Source organism: Leucoraja erinacea, chromosome 9 (genome assembly GCF_028641065.1).
Source record: "Leucoraja erinacea ecotype New England chromosome 9, Leri_hhj_1, whole genome shotgun sequence".
NCBI classification, from domain to species: domain Eukaryota; kingdom Metazoa; phylum Chordata; class Chondrichthyes; order Rajiformes; family Rajidae; genus Leucoraja; species Leucoraja erinaceus.
The window spans coordinates 58,989,164-59,015,000 of record NC_073385.1 but is presented as its reverse complement, the minus strand read 5'-3'; the positions used below and the strand labels follow the sequence as shown (position 1 = coordinate 59,015,000).

The window sequence follows — 25,837 nt, the reverse complement described above, 5'->3', positions numbered from 1 at the left end:
GTTGTGAGAAAAATTGGAAAGTTCTTTCTGCGAGCTGGCATCGTAACAATAGTCCTCCTATGGTATATACACTTCTGCTTATTGAATTCCATTCCTATAGTGTTATAATGCAGCATGTACATTGATGTAACACAAAAAAGCTGGAGAAACTCAGCGGGTGCAGCAGCATCTATGGAGCGAAGGAAATAGGCAACGTTTCGGGCCAAAACCCTTCTTCACATTGATGTACTGTAATTGTTAGAAGAACATTTTTTGTTACAGTTCCTCCTTCCTTTCACCACCTGTTCTAAATGTTACTTTGTTTCTTTACCTTTCTTGGTGTCCTGTATCTGTTTCATAATTTCTTCACGCTCTGCTTGCTCAGTGGCTGTGATTACTCGAAAGGATCCTTCCCTGGTGAATGTGGTTCGATTGGCATCGAAAGTGGCAGTGACATTGCATTCCTTCTCACGCTTCTGCTTCCTTTCCAAGCACGCTGCAAACGCACAGCCCACAGCATGGCTTAAGCGTTCGCCCTATGGAACATTATGGCATCATTAACACATGCAGACATTGGGGACTTCACTTCCTGTACACCCGTCATCAAACACAATCAGCATCATTAACCATGTGTCCAAAGTATTAGTTCTCTTGCCATCCAGGTACAGATAGGCAAATTCAACTCCTTATGAGAAACTCAGCCATAAGTCATCATCCCCATCAATGTAAATATGCTCAAAACTTTACCAAGGCAGGCTTTAACAAACAAAAGCCTCTGGTTAAACAGGATCTTTTGTTTCTGGGGGAGTGGGCAGACATTGGTCAGAAAGGATAAAAGATGAACCCAGGAGCTTTCTTTCATGCTGCACCAGGGAACAGATTCATTCACAGGCGCAGCCCTCGTATGAAGCTCATGATAACAGATTGTAGCATTCAGATGACAGCTGCAGCAGCAGCAAAGTTCAAGGCTGTTGACAGTTCAAAACAGAAAATCTTGTTGACAGTGATTGCTATACCTCTTTTGAAAAACGATACCGTTTATCTGTCATCGCCTCATAGTATTTGAAAAGCTAATTTAAAAAAAGGTGATTTCATTTCTGGGATATTCCTTACCTTGGTGATAAGGAATTTATTAGACACGTTCTGAAGGACATGATTGCATTTATTCACTTGGAAAGGCGGGGGCTGATTAGGAGGAAGTTTAAGAGGTGTACCACAGAGATTGGTGCTGGAGCTTTATGTATAAATAACTTTGATGAGACATTGGTGATCTGATCGGTAGGTTTGAAGATGAGACGAAAATTTATGGAGCTCATACACAGTGAAGAAAGTTGTCAAAGGATAGAGCAAGATATAGATCAGCCACATAGGACAGATCATCAGAATCCTTTACCCTTTTAACATTTAAGGTCAGAGGAGGGGGATTTAAAGGTGATCTGACAGTTTTTTACACTGCAGATAATTATTATTTTGCATGACGTGTAGGTGCAAGAGGCAAATACAATTACAACATTTAAAAGGCATTTGGACAGTGATATTTAGATAGGAAAGGCATTGAGGAATATGCTTTATCCCTCAATGCATTTCCTATCCAAACATCACTGTCCAAATGCATTTTGAGCATAATGCAGGCAAAATGATTAATATAGATAGACATCACAGTTTGCAAGGACAGAGGACCTGTTTATGTGTTCCTATGACTGAGCCCACCAAATGCAAATCTATAAATTCAATGCATGTGTGCATGAGAAATAAAAATGCCCATTATTGCATCATGTGAATGATATGGAAGTAGTAAGAGAAGTTAAAATTCTGATGTCGTGTATCCAAGCAACCTGGCTCCAGAGTTACAGGTTTTGACATCATTTCACAAACTTTGAGTTGTACAAAAAAACATCCTGGCCTGCAGTTTGTTGTATTTCAATTAAATATTGTACTTCAGATTGATCGGTCACCTTGGACTTTATTGGTATTCACTGAGAATAACAAGAGCAAACTTAAAACCAATTAGAAAACATCATATTCCGATATTTCTGAAATTTGAAAAAATATATAGATGTAGATCAATATCAAATTCTATTTTTTAAGGATGCTCTGTAGCACATCGGAAGTTTTTAGAGTTAAATGTGATACTGGACCAGGTGACTACAGAACTCTCAGATCAAATGGACACAGTGGATGAGTTGTTTGAAAGCTGCAAGTTTCTGAAAGATTAAAATCTTGTCATAACATTCCTTTTACAATTTAATATGCATGTGCGCACTTTCCACTCTAGGCAGGAGAGAGAGATTTGGCTAATTGTCATTGTTCTTGTGACTGAGCACATACAAGGAACAGAAGTTGTGGTCACCTCATCTTGCACTGCACTATCCTACAAACTGGGGAAATACAAACCTGTCTGTCTTTAGTGGTAGGAACCCGGAACTCCCGGAGAAAACCCACGCTGGTCACCGGGAGAACATACAAACTACCTACAGACAGCTCCTGTAGTCAGGGTCAACCCTGGGTCACTGGCACTGTAAGGCAGCAACTCTGCACCATTGTGTCGCCCTGAATGCTGGAGTTATTCAGCACGGAAACAGGCCCTTGCCAACTCGTCATGCTGACCAAGACACTCATGATCATTGTAGGTGTGGGAAAGAGGGGAGAGGTGAGGAAATAATTAAGTTCCTGTTCCTGCTCTTGAATTGCTTTTCCTGGCAGGCTGCAGAATTGCCTTGGCTTCATGTCGGTCACCTGCTTTCCAGCACCATTGTGAAAGATTTTTTTTCTAACGCTTTCCTTCCAACACCTCCGATTTGCCCCTCATCTAAACAAGATGAAGTATGCAGCTCTGCTAAGTAACATATTTTGGAATTCCAAGGTCATTACATCCCAATGAGTCTTTTTCTCATCAAGATTCTGAGACATTATCGGACTTGGTGTGCCGAAGGGCCTGTTTCCACGCTGTACCTCTAAACTAAACTAGAATCTGCAACACACTTGACTTTTAAACTCATGTTACCAGGCAAAAGAACCATCTACCAGTGTCAAGGGGTCTGTGACTCATTTCCCCTCCCTCCTGTGCCAAAAGATGGCCTTGTTGTTATAAAGAGGAAAAAAATGGCTTCTTTACCGAATCTCGTATAGCCAAGAAGCAATGACAGATCCAACGCCTGGTCGTACCATCTCGACAAATGTATGAGAAGGCCTTGTCAAAGTTTCGGTCGGGGGCGCAGAAGGATACCTTCTCTATAGTTTGATCAACTATCAGGTCCTGTGAGGAAAAGAGAAAATGATGTAATTTTTAACCAATAACTTGCGATCTTATGTACCTAGTATAGCTGCCCTCCCGAAGTATCTGAATAGATTAAATCCAGTTATTTCAGTCAGGCACTAGATGGCAGCCTTGAATTATGCATAAACTGGAAAGTTCATTAAAGTTGCCCTTACCGAAAGTAGAGGTTGTACATTCTAAATAGTGTGAATTTACAGTAACTTGATTTTAACTACTGGGAAATATGAAATTTGGTTTCAGATAAATGACTTTTTATAGGCAGGGCTTATCCATTATCTGCTATATGTATCCATTGCTTACATGAATAATTACTTAGCTAGTCCAATCCCAATTTTACTGGCTCCGTGACTTATTTATCCTCTTTTCTAACCGCTGAAGAATGTTAGATCACATGATATACCTTTAGAGAATCATACAGTCTCACACTATGTCATATTTTATCTCATACATTCCAACAAAATGAAAATGGTACCTAATCATGTTTTATTTTTTATAACATTTTCAACTAGAGACAAAACAACGCTCTCCTTTACACACACCTGATTGCCAAAACTATTAAGTATGAACATTTCAACAATCAGAAATAAAACCCGTGCTACACACTGTAAATTCCAGACACTTTAACCACCCTGCTTTTCTAACTTAACATACTCTCTTGCTGCCATTATCCTCATAATTGTTGCCGTCCCGAATGAACTTCTTGATATTTTATCAAGCTCATCCTCCCCATCCAGCCCTAATCCAGGGATGCAATTCCAAGCTGAACATCCAAAGTAAGTTTCAATGAAACAAAAACTAATTGCTGGAAAAACTCAAGCAACATCTGTGGATAGTAAAACAGAGTTCATGTGTCAAGTCTTCCTGACCAGCAATGTTCCCATATTTCCTGTTTTTATCCCAGATTTCAACCATCTGTAGGGCACAAAGTGCTAGAGTAACTCAGCAAGTCAGGCAGCATCTCATAGAATGTAGATAAGAGACATTTTGGGTTGTGATCCTTCTTCAACCATCTGCAGTTTAAAAAAAAATTCCTTTCCAGGTTTCCACTAAATTTTTATCTGAGAATATGGATGAAAACCTGATTAGACAACATCAGCTCTGACTGTTGAAACACAAATAGAACACGACTGCAAACACCATCTCATTGTCTAATTCTCTGGACCCACACACACCATGCTTGCTCCAACTCCTCTCTACCCACTCTAAACATTCTCCTATTTCATCCATTACATTTGCACTCACCTGCTGTCCTCTTGCTCTCAACGTTAAGTATACAATTATATTCAGCTCATCCCCTCTTACAAATTGCTACGTTGTACATCCATCAACTTAAAGAAAAATCACAGGATGAGACACATTTGCTTTAAAATTAAACTTCAAAATTACGAGTACAACTTGAAGACCAAGTCATTTAAAGAAAATGTAAATTTATAAGAAAAGCAGGAGAAATAATTTTAAATTGCTTGCTGCCTTCAAATTATACCTTTGTCTGAGAGTTTCTATGTAGGGATCACTGCAGGAAACTAGTGCTTCACATCCAAATGTGAAATGTGCACATTGAAAGAGGAGTGGTTTGTTTGAGGCATTTACTTGCTACAACAGACCAGACTGATTCCTGGGATGTCAGGACTGTCTTATGAAGAAAGACTGGATAGACTTGGTTTATACTCTCTAGAATTTAGGAGATTGAGAGGGGATCTTATAGAAACTTACAAAATTCTTAAGGGGTTCCAGGCTAGATGCAGGAAGATTGTTCCCGATGTTGGGGAAGTCCAGGACAAGGGGTCACAGCTTAAGGTAGGGGGAAATCCTTTAAAACCGAGATGAGAAGCTTTTTTTCACACAGAGAGTGGTGAATCTCTGGAACTCTCTGCCACAGAGGGTAGTTGAGGCCAGTTCATTGGCTATATTTAAGAGGGAGTTAGATGTGGCCCTTGTGGCTAAGGGGATCAGGGGGTTTGGAGAGAAGGCAGGTACGGGATACTGAGTTGGATGATCAGCCATGATCATATTGAATGGCGGTGCAGGCTCGAAGGGCCGAATGGCCTACTCCTGCACCTAATTTCTATGTTTCTAACAGACAAAAGGGAATGGAGGCGTTTGAAGATGGTATGTATTTCTCCCATTCTCCAGAGTCAGGTTGGATTATGCGATCACGGTTATATTGAAACCAAAGTGGTTAGGTGAGCCATGTGAGCAGCCTCACCTTGCTCCTGGGCTCCTATCTCAACTACTCTCACAATTGGTATGAACATTGAATTCTCCAGTTTTAGGTAACTAGCCTTCAATCAAGCTCCCGCCCCATTTCTTCCCCCTCTCATCCCCGTGCCCCACCAGATATGCACCCTTATCTCCATTTCCTCTTCCCCACCCTCATCCACCGACATTCTATCCTCTGGCTTCACATTTCACGCATCTTCTATCCTTATCTCACATTTTACAACTTTTCATTTGTCCAATCGTCTGCCAATCAAAACACCTCCCACCAACCAACTGTCACTTGTCAGGCTTTGTCCCGCCCTCGCCCCTCTTCCAGCCGTCTTTCCCCTACTACGAGAGATTCCCCTAAAGGTCGATGGGTGAAGAGAGGGACGTCGGTTCGCAGGTCGACCTACATGTCCGAAGAAGGCGATGGGTAGAGGCCCACAGCAGCTGAGATCAGGCACCGCTCATAATAGTTAGAGCACAGTCTGGACTTTGAAAGATGGCGCCTCTTGCATGCGGGCTCAGTGGACTATTCCTGTACATTTGATCAATCTGGATGTGCTTATGTATTGCAACACTCTACTGGACTGTTTGTAAGAACATTATTTAATTGTGCATTTGCACTTGTGACAATAACGCATCATTGAACCAATCAGTCTAAAGAAAATCCCAACCCAAAACATCACCTATCCATGTTCTCCAGAGATGCTGCCTGCCTCACTGAGTTACTCCAGCATTTTGAGACTCTTACAAACCAGTCTTGCTGCTACGGCAGCAATCTCATTCACGGTTCCCAAGGTCGTGCATGTTCGAAAGACAAACACATGACCAGCGCTGATGGTACAAAGAGAGTGCCAGGGTGCAGTTTTTGCGCATTCCTGCTCTCCAGAGATGCTGCCTGTCCCGCTGAGTTACTCCAGCATTTTGTGTCCATCTTCGATTTAAACCAGCATCTGCCGTTCCTTCCTATACAGCTTATGTGAGATCTGTTAAGCAAAAGATCCGCTCCTCATTTCTATTCTCAGTCAAGCTGAATATCTATATCATTTTTGTTTCTCCTCTCCTCCAACTAGAACTGTAGAGTCGTAGAGCTACACAGCATGGAAAAAGACCCTTCCATCCAAGTTGTCCAAGCAGAGCAAGCTGCCTAACCAAGGCCCATATCCAAGAGGAGAGGAGTTTCCCCAGGCTCTGGCTAAAACATGTCCAGGTTGTACTGTTTGTGGGACTTTGCTGTGTGTTAATCACCTTTATGGTTCCTTGTCTAATAACTTAATAACAGTGGGGAAGGAAGAGCTGTCCACTAGCTGTGTCTAACTGGATCAAAATGGCAAGTTAGACTGGAAGAAAATTGACAAGGTTACAAGTTCACAAGTTATAAGAGTAGAATTAGGTCATTCAGCCCATCAAGTCTACTCCACCATTCAATCATGGCTGATCTCTGCCTCTTAATCCCATTTTCCTGCCTCCTCCCCATAACCTTTGACACCCATTCTAATCAAGAATTTGTCTATCTCTGCCTTAAAAATATCCACTAGCTTGGCCTCCTGTGGCAATGAGTTACACAGATGAACTACCGTCTGACTAAAGAATAGCCTTCATTAGGTACGGTGGATAGAAAAGACAACAAGACATTAAGAAGGGTAGTTGAGATTACTACTAGTAAGAGTGAATGCTTTAAGAATGCCAAGTAAGATGTAGAAGGAAACCACAGGTGTACACTGGGACTGTAACACGACAACAGACAATTCAAAGCTACAGGCTGGGATGGTGGGGTACACAAAAAGGATAGAAATGAGGTGCAGCACACACGTACAAGGGTCTGGAAGGATCAACTTCTGAGCCAGATGAACATGATAACCTGCACAACAATATCTATCGAAGAACACCACATGAGGGGAATAGATAGGGTAAATGCACAGACACTTTTGCCCAGAGTAGGGGAATCAAGAACCAGAGGACATAGGTTTAAGGTGAAGGGGAAAGATGTAATAGGATTAAATGGGCAACTTTTTCCACACAGAGGATGGCGGGTATATGGAACCAGCTTCGGAGGAGGTAGTCGAGGCAGGAACTATAACAGCATTTAAAAGACATTTGGACAGGTACATGGCTAGGAAAGGTTTTGAGGGATATGGGCCAAACGGGCAGGTGGGTCTATGGTCGATGGGGAACCTTGGTTGCAATGGGCAAGCTGGGCCATGGGACCCGTTTCCAAGCTGTATGACTATGACTCTGAAAGAGGATCACGTCAGTGCCCTGTTTAACTTCTCAGGCAACACTTCCAGTAAGGAATTAAACACATTTGTTATTTCTCTCACTTCAAGTAATGCAGCACGATTCTCAACCAGGATGGCAGACGGGACACGTCCAAAGACGTGGAGGTCGTTAATATGCGGGGGTCGCTGGTCGGCGCGGGCCCGGCGGGCCAAAGGGCCTGTTTCCCCGCTGCATCTCGAAGCTAAACTAAACATTTCCACTGCTCTGCTCAGCAATTCTTCACGGACAAACAACACTATGAATTTGCAATATAAAAACAAAAAAGGCTGGAAATACTCAGCAGGTCAGGCCACCCGTAGGGGAAAGGAAAATAGTTAAATTTCAGGTCGAAGAATCTTTGTCAGACCACAGATCCCACCAATGTGGTCTGGCCTGCTGGGAATTTCCAGCTTTCCTGTTTATTATTTATGATTTTCTCCATCTGCAGTTTTTGATTTTCAATAATAATTTGCTTTCAGACTTCTTCCCAAAGTTGTGATGAAATAACTGCAGGAAGAGTCTGGACAAATATGGCAGTGCAGGATATGTACCACTGCTGTTTCACTGCCCTGAGAACACAATCGTGAGATGTCTGTGAAAGCAAGGAATAATCCAACATTTCGTAACCAATAATCAACAACCTCAAGTTACTAGGAAACACACAGGAAATTCAAACTGCTTAATGTGGTTATTGCAAGAGAAATGAAACGAATAGTCTGGACTCCGTTTCGTAAGTGACATTCATAAACTGCAATTGTCGAGCCGGATAACCTTTCAGGCTTAGATACAAAACAGACTCAGAAATTCACGTAATTCTCTCCCAAGTAATGCAATCTTTATTCACCGTTCAATAGATCATCAAAATGTAACTGAGCTTCATTACCTGCACAGTCCTAAATCAAAACTCGGCAGCTCAGATTTTGCAGATAATTACAATCCGTTCCACTTTTGGCATTTCTAAATGCAAATGTCAGTGAGTTTTAGGATTCTGAAGTGTTATAAACATACTGGTGAACTGCTAGATTTCATATTCCAGCGGTGCCCCGCGGAAGTAAGAAATAGAGATGAATTTTGTTGTGATTCACTTCTTGGAAGATCTCTCTTGGATTGTGTACAAGTTACGACTTGGCATGAACCACTGATTTCAATGGGATCACCTGGCATGGGATACTAGAACCACTTACTTCAATGGGATTACCTGATATGCAATACTAGAACCAATTATATCAATAGGATCGCAACACTGTAGAAAATATAGACATTGGAGCCAAGTTTTTTTAAAAAAATTATGTCATACTTTTATTGTATTTTTTGTGCTTGATTTATTTTAAATTTTAAAATTCTTATTTCATTTTTAAATATTTCATAAATATTTATGAATATCACTGATGTTCAGAGAAAGTGTGGCCTCAATTCAACGAGAATAACTTAACCAAGCAGGAATGGCTACAGGATTCAGTTGAGGTAAAGCCAAGTGCGCAATGGTCAGGGAGGTGGCCATGGCAGCTAACTGCAGGCCAACATGCTTCTGAAAAGTACCGGCAGGAAAGAATTATTTCTGCGTTAAACACTCTGGAAATAATAACGGCAAGAAAACTTATACTTAAATTCTGGAAAACTGCAACCTACACCAACGCTCAAAATGTGGATTTCAAATATGTCGGAAATGTTACATCTTGAAGATATGAGATTCGTCCCATCAGGCAAATCAGACCAATTCATAAAGATTTGGTCTCCCTTTATCGACTTATTACAAGCATTTGGTGCAACACAAACTTAGAAATTAACTGTTTCAGAACTGTGTGAGGGGTGGGTAAAGATACGAAGTATGTATATCCCTTTCAATTTTTCTTTTTTTTCTCTTTTTTAAAATTCTTTTTTTCCTTGTTTCACCTCTCCTTTTTGTTTTCTATCTCGGGCTTTACAGCTTTATGGGCTCTTTTTCTCTATTTTTTCACGAACTAACAATGTCATTACTTTATATAATATTCTCTTTCTCTCTATTTCTTGCTTTTCTTACTTTTTTCTTACTATTAAATTTAAAATAAGAAGTTGTACATGAAATGTAATATGCCATTCATGTCTTATTGCTTCTAATATGCTATTCATGTACATTGCTTCTAATAAAAATATTAAAATAAATAGATAAAAAAACACCCTGGAAATGTAATCCACACTGATTTTAAAACGCTGTGAAAGATTAATTAAGAGTTATCTCAAATTGGAAAGAAAGAAAAACATTCAGCACAGAGTAAACTGACCTTGGTTTTCTCATCTACTACTCGGAGTCCATCGGCTGATACCCACAGCAAGGCCTTAACTGCCTTCTTTCCAGTCTTAAAAAAGAAAGAAAGAAAATGCAAAGATTTAGTTACAACGCTCATTGAACCAATGCTCTTAATGGGAAAATCAGAGACATGAGCAAGCAAGAACAGTGGTGAAGGAGATCAGATTCCATGGACAGATAGCCCAGCACACAACAAGTTTTACGAGCTGATGAACACAATAGCTTCAAGACACTGAGAAGAGAAGAGAAAAACCACACCATTAAACAAACAAAGCAAGGATCTCTCGCCCTAACATTAAACTAAAAAATTAAAAAAACTGGAAGCTTCAGTAAACTGACACGTAAGGAGTTACACCACTAATATGGCAGGCAGTTTTTTTTGCTACTGGGGAAACAAAGCAATTCCACACTGCTCATAAACTAGTTGGTTAATTTAGATTTATGGTTAATTCTGCAATTCAAAACATTGAGGTTCACCGCTATTACCTTAGAAAGGAACATTACTCACCACCTGACAGTGGATAACACGAAAAGAGCATCTCCATGGTTTCCTGTTGGCCTCAATTTCCGTGGTCCACCTCCAGTGACCACAGCCTTATACACACACAGTAGTCAATACAAACCTTTTCTTCAAAGACTGAGAATCACACGGGTCCCTTTCCAACTTGCAAAAATAATGCAATCATAATAGAGAATTTATTTTTAATTAAAATGCAACAGACATATTTTGCAAATCAAACATTCCATACGGAAACATTCAGTAAAAATGAGACAGAAATCTGATGTCGGGGTTCTAGGAGAGCCCCAAACTCCAGGTTCTGCCATAACGAATTGTAGTTAAAGGTCAACATTGAGAGAAAGGAGATGCAGCAGTTAAATGTAAATTGCATTTAATGTGGCAAGAAATGGTTCCAATTCCTTTAGATGGGGACTGACGTACATTATTTGGTGATGGCAGGGGAAAGTTGAGCGCTGCATCTACTTCACTCCAACAAGCAAAGTGATAATGAGACCAACTCCCAAAGGTCTCCTTATCTTCCTACTGCTGTGTTTCATCACCCCTCCACAAAGGCCTGGGGAATGCACCCAGCCACTTACGGTGGACTTACCATACCACTAATTTAAATGAGTCAGATTGTGAACCTACCTCCTGGGAATGTATTGCCTACAACTCTTTGTGCCTCCTCTATTATGCTGAAGCTGGAAGTCGGCAGGTTTGGGGTTTTTAAGAATTTCGGCAGTTGGTGTAATTGCATCCCAACCACCCACCCACCCAAGGGTTTAAAGTTCACGCTGCGTCTGCAGGTGAAACATCAGACAGATGCCCAATTTTCACCAACCCATTTATCTATTTACAATTTCATACTGCTTAGTTGGATTTTAAAGACCAACAGTGAGGCAAGGGATACCATTCAAGTCCGTTTGCACTGCCGAAAAGGTGCTGAAAAAGTGTTTTTGATAAACTGGATAAAAGGAACTGTAGAGGCAAGAATCTTGTGTGGAATACGAGGTGCTGGAGGAACTCAGCAGCTAAGGCAGCATCTCTGCAAAATCTGGATAGGTGACATTTCGGGTCTTCAGACTGATCGTCATGGAGGAAGGAAAGCTGGAAGAGGTAGGGGGCAGGACAAGGTCTGGCAATTGACGGAGAGATACAGGTGAGGGGTGGGGAGATTGTTTGGCAGATGGTAGACAAAGGCTAGAAATGAAAGGAAGACAAAAGGTGACTAAAGGAGACAAAAAGGACCAATGTACAGAAAAGAGGATGTTGATAAGGAGAGAAGTGAAAGAGGAGTGAAATGTAAAGCCAATGGAAAGGGGTGGGGGTGACAGTGGGAGAATAGATGCACACAGGGGCCAAGAAAGGGGAGGGGGGGTAATTGAATGAGGAAATAAGGAAAAAAATGAGAAAAAACAGGGTGGGGTATTATACAAAATTGGACAATTCAATGTTCATATAGTTAGGTTGTAAGCTACTCAAGCGGAATATACAATGCTTGTCCTCCAGTTTGCACGTGGCCTCACTCTGGCATTGGAGGTGGCCCAGGACAACAAAGTCAGTATAGGAATGGGGGGAGTTAAAATGTTCAGCAACCAGGAGAGATGCAGTCTAACTCGCTGCGTTACTCCGCCACCAAGTCTCCTTGTCTTCATACTTTTAGTACCATCTTAAATTTAAAATGAAGGGGCAATAATCAGAATGCTAAAGGTATATAGTACCTTCTTATATTACTGAAGACACCAGAGAATACCCTGTGAGAGTTGAGATTCACAAAGCTTGCAGCTCAACACCATGCCAAGGTCTTGAAATGCAGAGGTGGTCATCAGGTTGACATTAATTGCAAGCCCTCTTTGTGCCATGCAACTGGGCTGACAGGTTGATCGGGTTGGGATTCCAGAGTCAGGAAGCCACAACCAGGTATCAAACATCATTAGAAATGAAGGCTTCGGTGAATTAATGCTTAAAATTGATTAATATCAATCAAAGGAAAAGGCCTGAGCTCATTAGTCCACATCTACTTCCTGCAGTGAACTATTCTGCCCCAATATACTGAAACTTTCTTAAAGCCCCCAATTTTTTTCTCCAAAAAACATTTATCCAACTCCCTTCTGAAAGATCAGACAGATCCATCCACAACATGCAAGCAGCAAATTGCATATTACAACCATTCTTTAAACAGCATGACCTATTCCTCACATTGTCTGCTGATGGATCAATTGAGCAAAAGCTGTTCTCGTATTGTATTGTATTGTATATCTTTATTGTCATTTCCTGAGTATTCACATACCCAGAGGAAACAAAAAAAACGTTGCTCAACCAGTGTCCATTCAGTGTGCATTAAAAATAAATAGAAACAAAAATACATATATCATGAATAAATGAACACTCTACTAAACATCAACAGGCGTTCCGATCGGCAGCGGCACAACAGTGGCTCTGCTGCAGTGTGTCCAGGTTGGTGGTTGGTGCGCGATACTTTGGCAGGGGGCAAAGTCCGTTTAGCAGTCTTATAGCCTGCGGGAAGAAGCTGAGGAGCATCCTGCTGGTTTTGCAGCTAATGCTCCTGTACCTCTTCCCAGATGGCAGGATGGAGAATATGTGATGCGATGGGTGGTAGGGGTCTTTGATGATGGAGATGGCTCTGCTGATACATCTCTTCCTGTATATGTCCAGCAGGAAAGGGAGTGGAGCACCAATAATCCTGCTGGCGGTCTTTACAATCCTGTCTAGTTGGTGCCGTTCGTACGCCTTGCAGCTCCCGAACCAGGAAGTGATGCCGTAGGTTAATGTGCTCTCGATTGTCCCCCTATAAAAAGTTCGTAGGTGTGTAGTGGGGAGACCTGCTTTACGTAGTCTTCGGAGAGGGGTGTAGTCGCTGCTGTAGTCTCATCTAAATATTCATACCACTGGCTTACAACCCAGTGGTATGAATATTGACCTCTAACTTTAAGTAACCCTTGGTTTCTCTCTCTCCATTCCTCCCTCATTCTAGTTCTCCCACTAGTTTCATTGTTCTCTTGATTAGATTTTACTGATTGTGTGCCTCGTTGTCACCTTCCACTCAGCTAACAACGATCCATTCTACATCATACTTGAACTTCGTCCCGTTTGATCTTGTTTTCACACCTTCACCTTCGATATCTCTTTGTCTCCCTCTCCCCTGACTGTCAGTCTGAAGAAAGATCTTGACCAGAAATGTCACCCATTCCTTCTCTCCACAGATTCTGCCTGTCCCACTGAGTGACACCAGCATTTTGAGTCTACCATCTACTGCATTCTCTTCATCAACTGTGCTACCTCACTAATCAGATTAGTCAGATGTGATTTACCTTTATCCATGTTGGTTGCTCCATTCCTGGTTTACATTATGGATCCCAACCCAAAACATTGACTGCAATTTCCCTCCCACAGATGCTGCCTGACCTGCCAAGTTCTTCCAGCAACTCTTCATTTTCATTAAAGTGGCACAAAATACGTTCGGAAAAAACTCTAGGTAGCCAAATAGGTAGCCCATAGACAGGACAGAATGGACAACCAGATTAGCTGTCAGCAACACATGCATCCTATACAGGAATTTAAATCTGGTCAATTAATGGGCAGTAAATTTCAAAGAGATAGGTTATTGAAAATGTGATTACTTTTATACTTAATGTGTTGTTTTGTGGATCCATTAAGTCAATCCATGCTTTATGCAACTGATGCCACATATGAGAAGGCTTTAAACAGTGACCAACCATCCATGAAGAGATCGATCTACAGATACTTATGCTGCCTCCTCTCTGTATTATCCAATGTGTTCCATAAATTATCATTGTGTAATGTCTGCATTTCTATTCAGAATGCTGATTGCTCCATAGAAGAACAATGGTAATTTACAATTTTTTTATATCAGACAGCACCCATACGTAAATCAGTTAAATATCTATGATTAAGTTGGAGGATTTAAGGAAATCCATCACTTACATTCACTTTGCTCATCATACTGCTTCATAAGCTGAAGCTACACTGCAGCCTTTAAACACATGGATAAAATAATCAGTTAAAAATTAAAAAAAAGTTTTAATAACCACTATTCAATAGATCATCCTTAAAGGAAAACTAACAAGTAGTTTAATGGTTAAAGGATTTATGTTTAGGGGATTGTTTTCTTAAATGTATCCAGTGAAGAACATTTCCCACCCTCTCCAATGCTAGCACACAAATCATTCAAAACCAGTCATAACAGCAAAAGAAAAATTAATATTCACTTCACGCAATTCAATTTACAGCAAACCATTCTGGGCCAGTGGGAAAAAAACTGCAAACCATTCCTATTCAGAAATTTACTTTAGAACTGAACAAACAGAGCTTTATGCAACTTTGGCCAAATAAATGACTGAAAGTCACAGTCTGAAATTTAACTAGAGTGGTGTAATCCCTTCGTGCATCAACACAAGTCCAGGCATTTAAACTTACTTTTCCAAACAGGGCTTTGAAGAACTTCCTTTCCTGGAGTGACAGGGGGAACAAGTCAGGAGACTATTACTGCGAAAAGCTACAAGTACTGCAGAAGTTGCAAACCAAAGCACGAGAACTAGTTTGGAAAGTTCTCCAGAAAGGATGGAAAAGAGTCACCCATAATAATGCAATGCATTACATGGACTTGCATTAAGCTACAAGCCACCAAAGTGATTGACAAGTGGGTAGAAAAGGTAGCCTGGAGGCCTACCGCATGCAGAGGAACTAGTTAGATTTGGTAAAGGCTTAGTGCTCTAGAACGCTTCCACGTTCAGTCTAAGTTGGCAGCAGCAGTTTTAGCAGCACGGACATTTTGAATCAGAGCCAGAAGGGCCACAAGACACAACTAAAGTGAGCATTGCCATACTTGAATTTAATAACAATTGTAATACAAACCACCGTATTATAACACTTTTAATATTCTGCAAGATTTTTAAGCTGAATCAAAACGAGGAGCACAGTCATCTCAAATGACGCAACCTTGCAAACTGTAGACAATTTCCCATAGGTATGGCAAAAATCAACGTAAGTATGCATTTGCACATAATTATACCAGTAAAATGAATGCTGCTGCCAAGTGTTAAGATTCTAAGCTAGATTTATTAGACATTAATATAAGTAAATCAAACCTACTGAAGTATCTGTTAGGCAAGAAATTTCAAACCACTAAATCATGCCAATTTAAAAGCATTGAATAAAAGATTTTGCCTAGCAACATTAGTTGAAGCATTATACATGCAGGATTATGACTACAGTGCACTACTAGAAGAAATTAGCATTAAGATTTAAATGCTTCTCATACCTGCTGAAATAAAAACAAACATTTACATCACAATATAAAAGTTATAATAAAAGACAACAAGAAATAGGGGTATGTATGCTTTCTCCTTAAAAGGGAGTTCCATATTTAAGAGAAGGTGTGAACATGAAGGGAAACACTGAAGGTATTGGGTTTAAGAGGGAACTGCAGATGCTGGAGAATCGAAGGTTACACAAAAAAAAGCTGGAGAAACTCAGCGGGTGCAGCAGCATCTATGGAGCGAAGGAAATAGGCAACGTTTCGGGCCGAAACCCTTGGGTTTCGGCCCGAAACGTTGCCTATTTCCTTCGCTCCATAGATGCTGCTGCACCTGCTGAGTTTCTCCAGCTTTTTTTTTTTGTGTAACCCTGAAGGTATTGGATTGTCCTGGATTGGAGAGGGGAGTAAATAAGTGCTAACTCAGTATTGCCCGAAGGGAGCAAAGGATTAAAACAAATATCAAAAGCAGGAGAATCACCTCAGGCAACCAGTTCTAATTCCAAAGTGAAGCCTGGTATTTTGTCAAACAAAAATGGCGTGAATATGCAGACACAAGGAACTATGCTGGTTTACAAATGAGATGCTGTAATAATTCAGCAGGTCGGGCCACATCTCTGGAGAATACAGTTAGGCAATGTTTTGGTTCGAGATCCTTCTTCTGAATGATTGTAGAGGGGGGGGGGGGGGGGGGCAGGAAGAAAGGCTGGGAGGGGGAAGGGGAGGGGGGGGGGGGGGAAAAGAACTCAAAGCCTGGTAGGTGGAAGTTGGACATTTGTGGAGACCTAAAGAGGAAAAAAATCCTAACAAAATTCGAATAAACACGAGCAAACTACAATATCAGATGCCTGATAATTCATTTCACTTCAATTTTGAAAAACAATTTCCTGAAAAGAAACTGATACATTTTCATGATCTTAACCAGTTTATTTAGCTCCATTAATTTCCAAAAATGTCAGCTACAATTAAAAAATGACACTACAAATGTTTAATCCACAGAACCCTGAGAACCAATGATGACACTGATAAGTCGGATGTTGAATGACCAAAATTACCCAAAAATACAAAAGGCGATTCCACTGATTTTACATAATGCATCCCAATAGAGCAACAATAAAGTAATTTAATTGAAAACAATGTGAAGGCAAATCGTTAGGACTGGGAATTGGGTATAAAACTCTAGCGATGGGATGATGATCCATAGTCCAAGCAAAAACTTAGCAACATAATAGATGTAATCTTTCTCAAGGGGTTTATTCCTTGATTAGCAACTGGGCATGCAGCTGTGGGCCATTTACCATCTAAAACTGAGAATTTATAGAGATTTATAGAGATTAGATAATTTATAGAGATCAAGAGTAATCAAAGTCAAAATGGATGTTATTAAATGTATCACAAAACATCCATGACTCAAATAAAATAGCAATATGTATTTCTGTTTAGATTCAAAGCTGATGGGAATTAATGCTAATGATTTCTTGGATCTTGTTATATGGCACTGCAGAGTGGCGACACTTTACATGAAGTTCTCTTAAAACAGTCTTCTGAGATTGTTTTTTCTCTTATTATTTATCTGTTCCAGTGATGAGAAAGTCATCAGACCCATCGCTGAAAGTCTCTTGTCAACAATCGCCAAATCAAAACCCAAATGCTACCAGCATGGCTGCGGGTACAAACAAACCATGGAAATGTGGCAGGCAGGGGTGGGGGCTCCAGTTGCAGCTGAAGCAACTGGAATTTCAGCACCCCCTCCACAGCATGCTGCTAACTAATGTTCAGTCACTCGAGAAGAAACCTGAAGAGCTCAGAGCAGGGCTGCTATCGAAGGGAGACCAGGGACTACTGTTTATGTTTGTTTCAATGAAGCGTGGCTCACACCGACTCATCTAACCCTGCTATACAACCCAAGGTTATTTTATTTATCGTATGGATTGAACAAATGCTCAGGCAAGGGGAAAGGTGCGTACGCTCAGTGCTTCACGATGCATGGCTGAGGCGGTCAGGGCACAGTTATGCTTCCTTGATCTGGAACACCCAATCATAAAATGCCATCCCTTTACCTACGAGGAAAGTCACCTCCACCATCTTGTCAGCATTCTACAAACCACCTGTAGCCAATGCAAATCTGACACTGGACAAATTATGCTGCAGCATCAACTCTTTTGAGACTGCCTTATTTGTTGTCAGTGACTTCAGTGGGGTGGGAGATTGCAACCTTCACGTGGTCCGCCCTGTTTCAATGAATGCAATCAACCTGGCGTGCACAAGCAAACAAGATGAAATAGAACAATTCGTCCTACAACTTTAGGCTGTGCACGCCGTACGCAAGAAGAAGTGACTTCAGTCAAGCAAAACTAAAGAACATTCTCCCCAAGTACCATCAGCATGTCTCTGGCCCCACACAGGATGTTAACACTTCATACCACTGCTACACCACCATCTAAATATGCTTATGGTTCCATCCTTCACTTTTATTTGGGCAGTCTGACCATGCTGGTGCCTCTCCTGTTGGTTTACAGAGAGAGATTAAATGTATCACAAAACATCCATGCCTCAAATAAAATAGCAATATGTATTTCTGTTTAGATTCAAAGCTGCAGGAACTCACGCTAATGATTTCCTGGATCTTGCAATATGGCACTGTAGAGTGGTAACATATCAATGAAGAGTGTAACACAGCAGTGGTCCGAGGTGGCTGAGGGTCTAGTTCAGGACTGCTTTGAATTGGTGAACAAGAACTGGACCACTTTAACTAATTACCACACTATCAACAGTGGAAGGTTTCATTCATAATGCCATCCACACACAGGCCAAAGAGTTAAATTCCAGAGTTGAAGCAAGAGTGACTGCCCTTGATAGCAAACAATACTAGTACAACTGAAGCCAGTGTGTCAAGTGGAATGTACAGCAATGGTTAAAGTTAGACTTGGGTAACTGAAGTTTTGGAGGTCAATTCTGCACTTGATGGATCTTTTCAGGTCAATGTCATAGCTCAATCATCTTCAGCTGCTTCATGAGTGATCATGATGAGTGATCAGGGAAGTTGGGGTGTTCGTTAATGACCACATAAAGTTCCATTACATCCCCAATCCCTCAGGAAATGAATCAAGTTATTCTGTGCACAATAAATCTTTGACATGTGGTTGGGGGCTAAGAAGTGGGAAATAACTTGCAATTACAAAAATGCCAAGTAACAACCATCTGCAATGAGAGAGTGTAACCGCCTATATGTGAAATTCAAAGGCAAAGCCATCGGTAAGTTGCCCACCATCAATACTGAATCAGTGGAGACCTGTATAACTGGAGGACTAAAGCGAAATGAAAGACTGCCGAAAATCTAAACTAAAAACAGAGAGGGCAGATATCCTCTGAAATATCTTCCTTCTTTCTGAACCGTACTTCGCTTCTACCATTATTAACAAAGCTCTTGACTGTATCTCATCCATTTCCCAACCACAGCTCTCGCCTCCTCTTCGAGAGGAGAGAATTCCCCTGGATCTTACTTTCCATCCCATTAGCCTCCTCATTCAATAGATTTTCTGCACTTTCCCCCACCTTCAGAGACTTTGCCCCTCTTCTTCCCCTCTCGATCCCTTTCAGCATTTCACAGGGATTGTTCCCTTCGCGGCAGCCGAGTACATTCTTCAGTCCCACCAACCACCCCACCTCTTTCCAGCAGGTTACAGCTTGTCTATGGTGCACTGAGTGACATGTTGCTGACACCGCAAAGTTCGTCCACTATCAAGGGTCGACACAGGAGAAAACAAAATGAAAAATAAAGCTAATTTCTAGATGAGTTTCTAGATGGATCAATGGGTCTGCCAAGGGAAATGGTCAGATGGCTTTTCAGGTCAGGGCCCTTCTCCAAGTGAAAAAGAGGGAAGATAGCCGATAGAAATAGGTCCGGGGAAGAGAAAGGGCAAGTGTTTGTGGGATTTTTATGACTGGGGAGGTAGGAATCGCAATGCCAGCCTCACTCATCAGAATATAGTTCACAGCATATTAGAACATCAGTTCCATAGACAAAGTCTGTTCGCAACAAAGCAGAGGTGAATTGGATAGTAAAGAGTCAGAAAAGTGTAGGAAAGGACTGCAGATGCTGGTTTAAATCGAAGGAAGACACAAAATGCTGGGGCAACTCAGCGGGTGAGGTCAGACTGAAGAAGGGTCTCAAAACTACTTGATTATTTCAATTAATTTGAAGAACCACCCTTTCTGGTCATGACTGGATTGCAGTCATCCCCAAATGGCAATTAACATGCAGACTGCACGTTTCTGCATTGACCAGCAGTTCAGACTAGCTAGCACTGGGCATTTTGGATTTTGTTCAACAGCAAGAAAAATGAGACTGAGAACAAACAAAGCATTCACTAATGGACTGAATTCAATGGCATTGTTGAAAGTAGTTGAGATACAAGTACATACTTAAATAAAAAATGAATGGAAATAAAACAGCTTTTGTCAGTTCAATAGGGAAGCCTTTAACTCGCTTTGAATTTGACTTCTTTAAATGCTTCAGCCTACTCATTGTTACCAATTGTTAATGTTTTCCTCTTTTGAAAAATGTTTGTGTGTATCAAGGACATTCAATGAGAGTGCAAGGGTAGGGAACTTTTATTTAGGGCTGTCTAAGTCACGCAATTCAATGTGCGCTTTGTGCATGTATCTAGACTGTGGAAACCAAACTCATAAAATCCGTGTTTCAACCTTCCTCAGCTTCATGATTTTCTGGTTTATTTAGTGATACTTCCCAGCTGGCCATTTCTTCCCAGTTGTTAGCAGGCAACAAAACGGTCCCCTTATCAACTAGAGTGTGGTCCTGACCTCCCATCTATATCATTGGAGACCTTTGAACTAATCCTTAATTGGACTTTATTTTACACTAAATTTTGGACCCATTATCTGTACACTGTGGATAGCTTGATTGTATTCATGCATAGTCTTTTCTTTGACTGGAGAGCATGCAAACAAAAGCTTTTCACCATATCTTGGTAGTCTTGACAATAATAAACAAAACTCTCTCTGCAGTGCATATTCTGCGAGCAGTATTGAGTTTGGATTACGTGTTGAAAGTAGTGAACGCAATGCAAATGGTTATGCTGTAATTGACCACTTAGTGATTATTGAACGTCATTGATTAGCAAGGGAACTATTGGTTGAATTAGCTATTCTTAGCTCTAACACGGACCTTCACAGAAGTAGGCTAGGGAAGAAATAAAGTTCCTGATCACCAAACAGGACCAGGAAAAAAGGTGAACTTTAGATATCTGTCCTTGAAACATGCTTTGAATTGTGGTAGAATCAAAAGCAGGGACAATCACAAATAAATCCAGTGGGGGAAATCACAAATTTCGGAGACTGGTGGGAGAAGTTAAGTCACTACCAAAAGGAGCAGTTGAGAAGAGCAAAATTCAATTTGAGAGGAACAGAAGAATAGCATCCCAAAGCCTTAATTTTAGAGAGATCAGTGACGGGGGTTCACATGGAGAAACTGTAGATGTTGGAATCTTGAACAAAACAGATTGCCAAAGGAACCCGAGTAAGATCTGGGCAAGAATGGACAGGCACCATTTCGGGTGGGGACCCTTCTTCAGACTGATCCCATAGATTCAGACAGGCTCACATACCTGCTTTTTTACCATATCCAAATAAAATATCGATTCAGACTGAAAAGGTGAAATGATCTACCTTCTGCTGAAAGGCCTGGGTCAAATGTTGAGGCATGTCCCCATGTCTTAGATTATCCAATCAGCAGAAATAATTTTGGTCCATTATATCCCCATCTTAACTAGTTCGAGCCTAAATGGCATTTAAAGGGCCTGACCCACTTGGGCATCATTTGTGCGTCATTTACGCAACAGGCCGGTAGTGAGTGCGACAGTCGCACGCCAAGTGCTCGAGAGCCCTGCTTCTTTTGGGAGCCATTTGCGATGTCGTTCGTACTTAATCCGATATCCGTGGCAAGGATTTTCCCAGTGAAAAATTTTCAAAACTACGCGCGAGTTATACCCGGGTGGTCACGTAGTGTGGCGCGCAAATGGTAACTGGCAGCGCATTGTTACGGACGTTGACACACGGTGACGCATAATAAATCAGCATAGGCAATGTTGGTGCATCACCGTGCGCAACCATGCTTCACCACGCGCTACACGTACGCCGTCAGTACGTCAGCGTGTGCAATGGATACGTCACACAGGTGGCGTGCGAGGATTTTGATCATTCCAAAATCCTGGGGCGCCGCGCGTTACTGCAGTCACTCAGACACAGCATCATACCTCCCTTTGAACCTTTGTTCCCACCAGCCATCAGGCCCTCGTCTCCCAGTTAGTGACCTCCTTTCATCAGATCATCCCTCCACATCTTCCAAACTTGCTGTGCCTCAGCCCCACCTTCCAACCTCCTGCCCAAAATCACAAGCAGGACTGTCCAGCTAGGCCCATTGTTTCAGCCTGCTCTTGAACCAGAGGCCACAGTTTAAGAATAAGGGGTAAGCCATTTAGAACGGAGACGAGGGAGGAAACACTTTTTCTCACAGAGAGTTGTGAGTCTGTGGAATTCTCTGCCTCAGAGGGCGGTGGAGGCCGGTTCTCTGGATACTTTCAAGAGAGAGCTAGGTAGGGCTCTTAACGATTATGGAGTTAGGAGATACGGGGAGAAGGCAGGAACGGGGTACTGATTGGGGATGATCAGCCATGATCACATTGAATGACGGGGCTGGCTCGAAGGGCCGAATGGCCTACTCCTGCAACTATTGTCTATTGCCCCACCAAACTTATGTCCTCCTATTTAGGCTCAATACTTCCCCCCTCCCCCCCCGCCCTAGTTCCTTCCCACGTATATCCATGACACTTCTGATGACCTCCGCCACTTCAGTTTCCAATTACTTGGTTCCAATCAGCTCATCTTTACCATGGATGTACAATCCATTTACACTCCCATTCCACATCAGGATGGCCTAAGGGATCTCTACTTCTTTCTTAAACCGAATCCCAATAAGGTCCCCATCCACAAACAACCTCATTCATTTGGCTGATTATTCTCACACTGAACTATTTATTTGACTCCACTCACATTCTATATATGAAAGTTGTAGCTATGGGCACTTGCATGGACACAGGCCGTGCCTGTCTTTTTGTGGAACACATGCTTTGCTTCAGTCATACTCAGGCCCACTCCTTTAACTCTTTTCTCAGTACCTTGACGACTGCTTTATTGCTGCTTTGTATACTCTAATAAAATGTCATCATCTTTACTGACAATTTCCACCCAGCTTTCATCCGCACATGATCCTTCGCTGATTCTTCCCTTCCTGGATCTCTCAGTCTCCACCTCAGGGCACAAGCTTGTGACAAACATCTACAACAAGCCCACAGACTCCTGCTCTTATTTTATGCATTGTGTCCAGATCCCATTTTGGTTACAACTCGTCCTTCTGTTTTCAAGATGAAAAGCAGAAGAAATGTTATTCTTTCAAAAATGATACAACGTCAATTGCAATGTCCTCATTTTTTCATTTCCCTTCAATATTTATTTTAATAATATGAGGAACTATGATCCAACTACAGCTTGATGCAAGCTTAGTTTCAGTTTCATTGGCTGGAAATGATAATATAATGCCTGGGTGTTTAAGAAAGAACTGCAGATGCTGGATAAATCAAAGGTAGATAAAAATGCTGGAGAAACTCAGCTGGGAAGGAGATGGGTAGTCCTTGCTTTCTCCCTCCTTCTCTTCTCTGTCCCAGCTCTCCCACAGCCTACTGTCTCTGCCTCTTCCTTTCTTCTTCCTGTCCCCCCCACCACCCCCACATCAGTCTGAAGAAGGGTCTCGACCCGAAACATCACCTATTCCTTCGCTCCATATATAATGCCTGGGTAGATCTTTTTTTTTTTTTAAAGGTTCACATAGCAACACCACAATCAAGCAGAGCAGTGTCTCTGGTAATTGTCAATCAAACTTGATTGCCATCCTCCAAGTGAGAAATTGATTTTATAGATTTAATTAAGGAAATCATCCTTTCCTGGATAAATTACTTTGCTTTCATTGGCGGAAGTTAAATTTTTGTTTTTCATATTCTTTAAATGGAATGAGCTTTGAGAAAATAAATGTTGTTTGCTGTAATGCTGACACTGAATGTCGTTTGCCCTGACCCAACTCACCGGCCCTTGTAAGGTTACCAATGAAAACTCCTGTTTTTAAAAAGTGGTTTTATCAGTCGGTGTTACTTTTGTGCAATTATATACCCTTGTTCAAGTTTATTGAACCGAAAGCCTCTTTGCGGTTCTCTTCAGTATTGATAGATCACACTATCCCTACCCTTCTCCAAATGAGTGACAGAAATGACATTTACAAATTGCATTTTGATTCCAAAGTCTAAATTGTTGATGTAAATAATGAACAACTGTGGTCTCATTGCTTATCTTTATAGAACTTTACTTTCAAAAGACCTTTGATGTAGTGCCACACTGTAGATTAATGAGTGTCAGAGCCTGCAGAATCAGGGGATAATAGCAGAATTCAACAGTCACTGAGTGGCAAAAGGCACAAAGTCTATTCGGAAATTTAAGGAATTAGATTGGAAAACGCTATCTATTCTGCTGGGTCTTCAAAGAATCAGTCACACATGACTTCACTTTTTGAAATCCCGTGAATAATTCATCATTTTATATTTGCTTTCCATTCCATTATTCTTCTCTTATCAAATACATTATTTGGACAAGAATTATTTTTCCATTCAATTAGATTATAGACAGTCCCTAACTCTATCCCTATCCCTAACTCTACAATACGCCATACCAAATGCCATCGGCCTACTTTGCCCATATGTCCACTAACAACATCTTCCTTCCACGCATCTCAGTTCAGTTGACCGAGTACCATTTGAACCTGTTATGTTTCCATCATTCAATTTATCCAGTTTACCTCTACATACGCAGTTACTAAAAATGCTTCTGTGAGGCTCAACACAAAGTGCAACACACATTCCATAATGTACTATTACCTAGCACAATTGCTCACATCACACCCAATTTTCCGCTTATGGGCCTGTCCCACCTACACAATCTTTTCGGCGACTTGCCGGCACCCGTCATAGTCGCAGCAGATCTCCGACAATTTTCAACATGTTGAAAATCCAGCGGCGACCAGAACACAGTACGACTCTTTGGGCGACTACTCACGACCATACAGGCTTCACCCCGCGACGTGTTGCCAGGGTGTCGCCTGTATGGTCGTGAGTAGTCTCCACAGTCACCCAAAGAGTCGTGGTGTCTTTCTGGTCGCCTCTTAATTTTCAACATGTTGAAAATTGTCGGCGACTTATGACGGGTGCCGGCAGTCGCCGAAAAAGTCGCGTAAGTGTGACAGGCCCATAAGGAATTCAAGTGGATAGCAATACAACCGAAACACATTCGCCCACCAAAAAAGGTTTTGCACAATGAAAATCTACTTACATTGCACATCATTATTTGTGCACAAGACAGTTTTGATTTCCATGTACATAAAATTCAGTCATAAGCTGCTGTCCACATTCACCCCACAGAATTAAATCCCCTATTAGCCAAGTGGTATCTTCAAATAATAGACTTCTATCTTTCTCACTAATGTTATTGTGTCAGAGAAGATCAGCTGAGGAAGTTGGCATTAGTGCCTTAAAATGAACTAACTGTGGAGATATTGTGCTCCATGGACATCCTAACTCGTATCTCTGCAAGATGAAGAATGCCATGGCAGCATTGTGGGCAAGAGGGAGAGAGGTGGCAGAAGAAAACTAAAAACAAACCATTTAGGCAGCCCATTTCAATAGCACAGGTAAAATGCTACATTAGCAATCCAGCATGCAGTGGTATACATTAAACAATTCCAAACTATGGCAGGTACTTAAAAGACAAGACTCAGAGACCACAAAACCACAGCAAAATGCAACACCAAGCTAGGAGCAGCAAAACTACAACGAACATTAGTTAAGCAACATAAATGCCAGTATTTGCAGGTACAGTATTTTTTTTACACAGTGATGTGATGTTTAAAGTGTATAC

General features: G+C 41.4%; 1 protein-coding gene across 6 annotated transcripts in view; it reads right to left on the bottom strand.

Moving 5' to 3' along the window:
* The window catches only part of numb (NUMB endocytic adaptor protein), a 114,057-nt gene that overhangs the window by 6,597 nt on the left and 81,623 nt on the right, over positions 1-25,837 (bottom strand). For 4 of the 6 annotated variants that reach the window (XM_055640905.1, XM_055640903.1, XM_055640907.1 and 1 more), the window contains 4 exons: positions 14,965-15,000; positions 9,982-10,056; positions 3,095-3,235; positions 311-515 (listed from right to left, as the gene is read on the bottom strand). In XM_055640905.1, the coding sequence (XP_055496880.1) occupies positions 311-515; positions 3,095-3,235; positions 9,982-10,056; positions 14,965-15,000 (457 nt within the window). The remainder of the gene's footprint in view (positions 1-310; positions 516-3,094; positions 3,236-9,981; positions 10,057-14,964; positions 15,001-25,837) is intronic. The other 2 variants (XM_055640906.1, XM_055640908.1) reach the window with 2 other exon arrangements.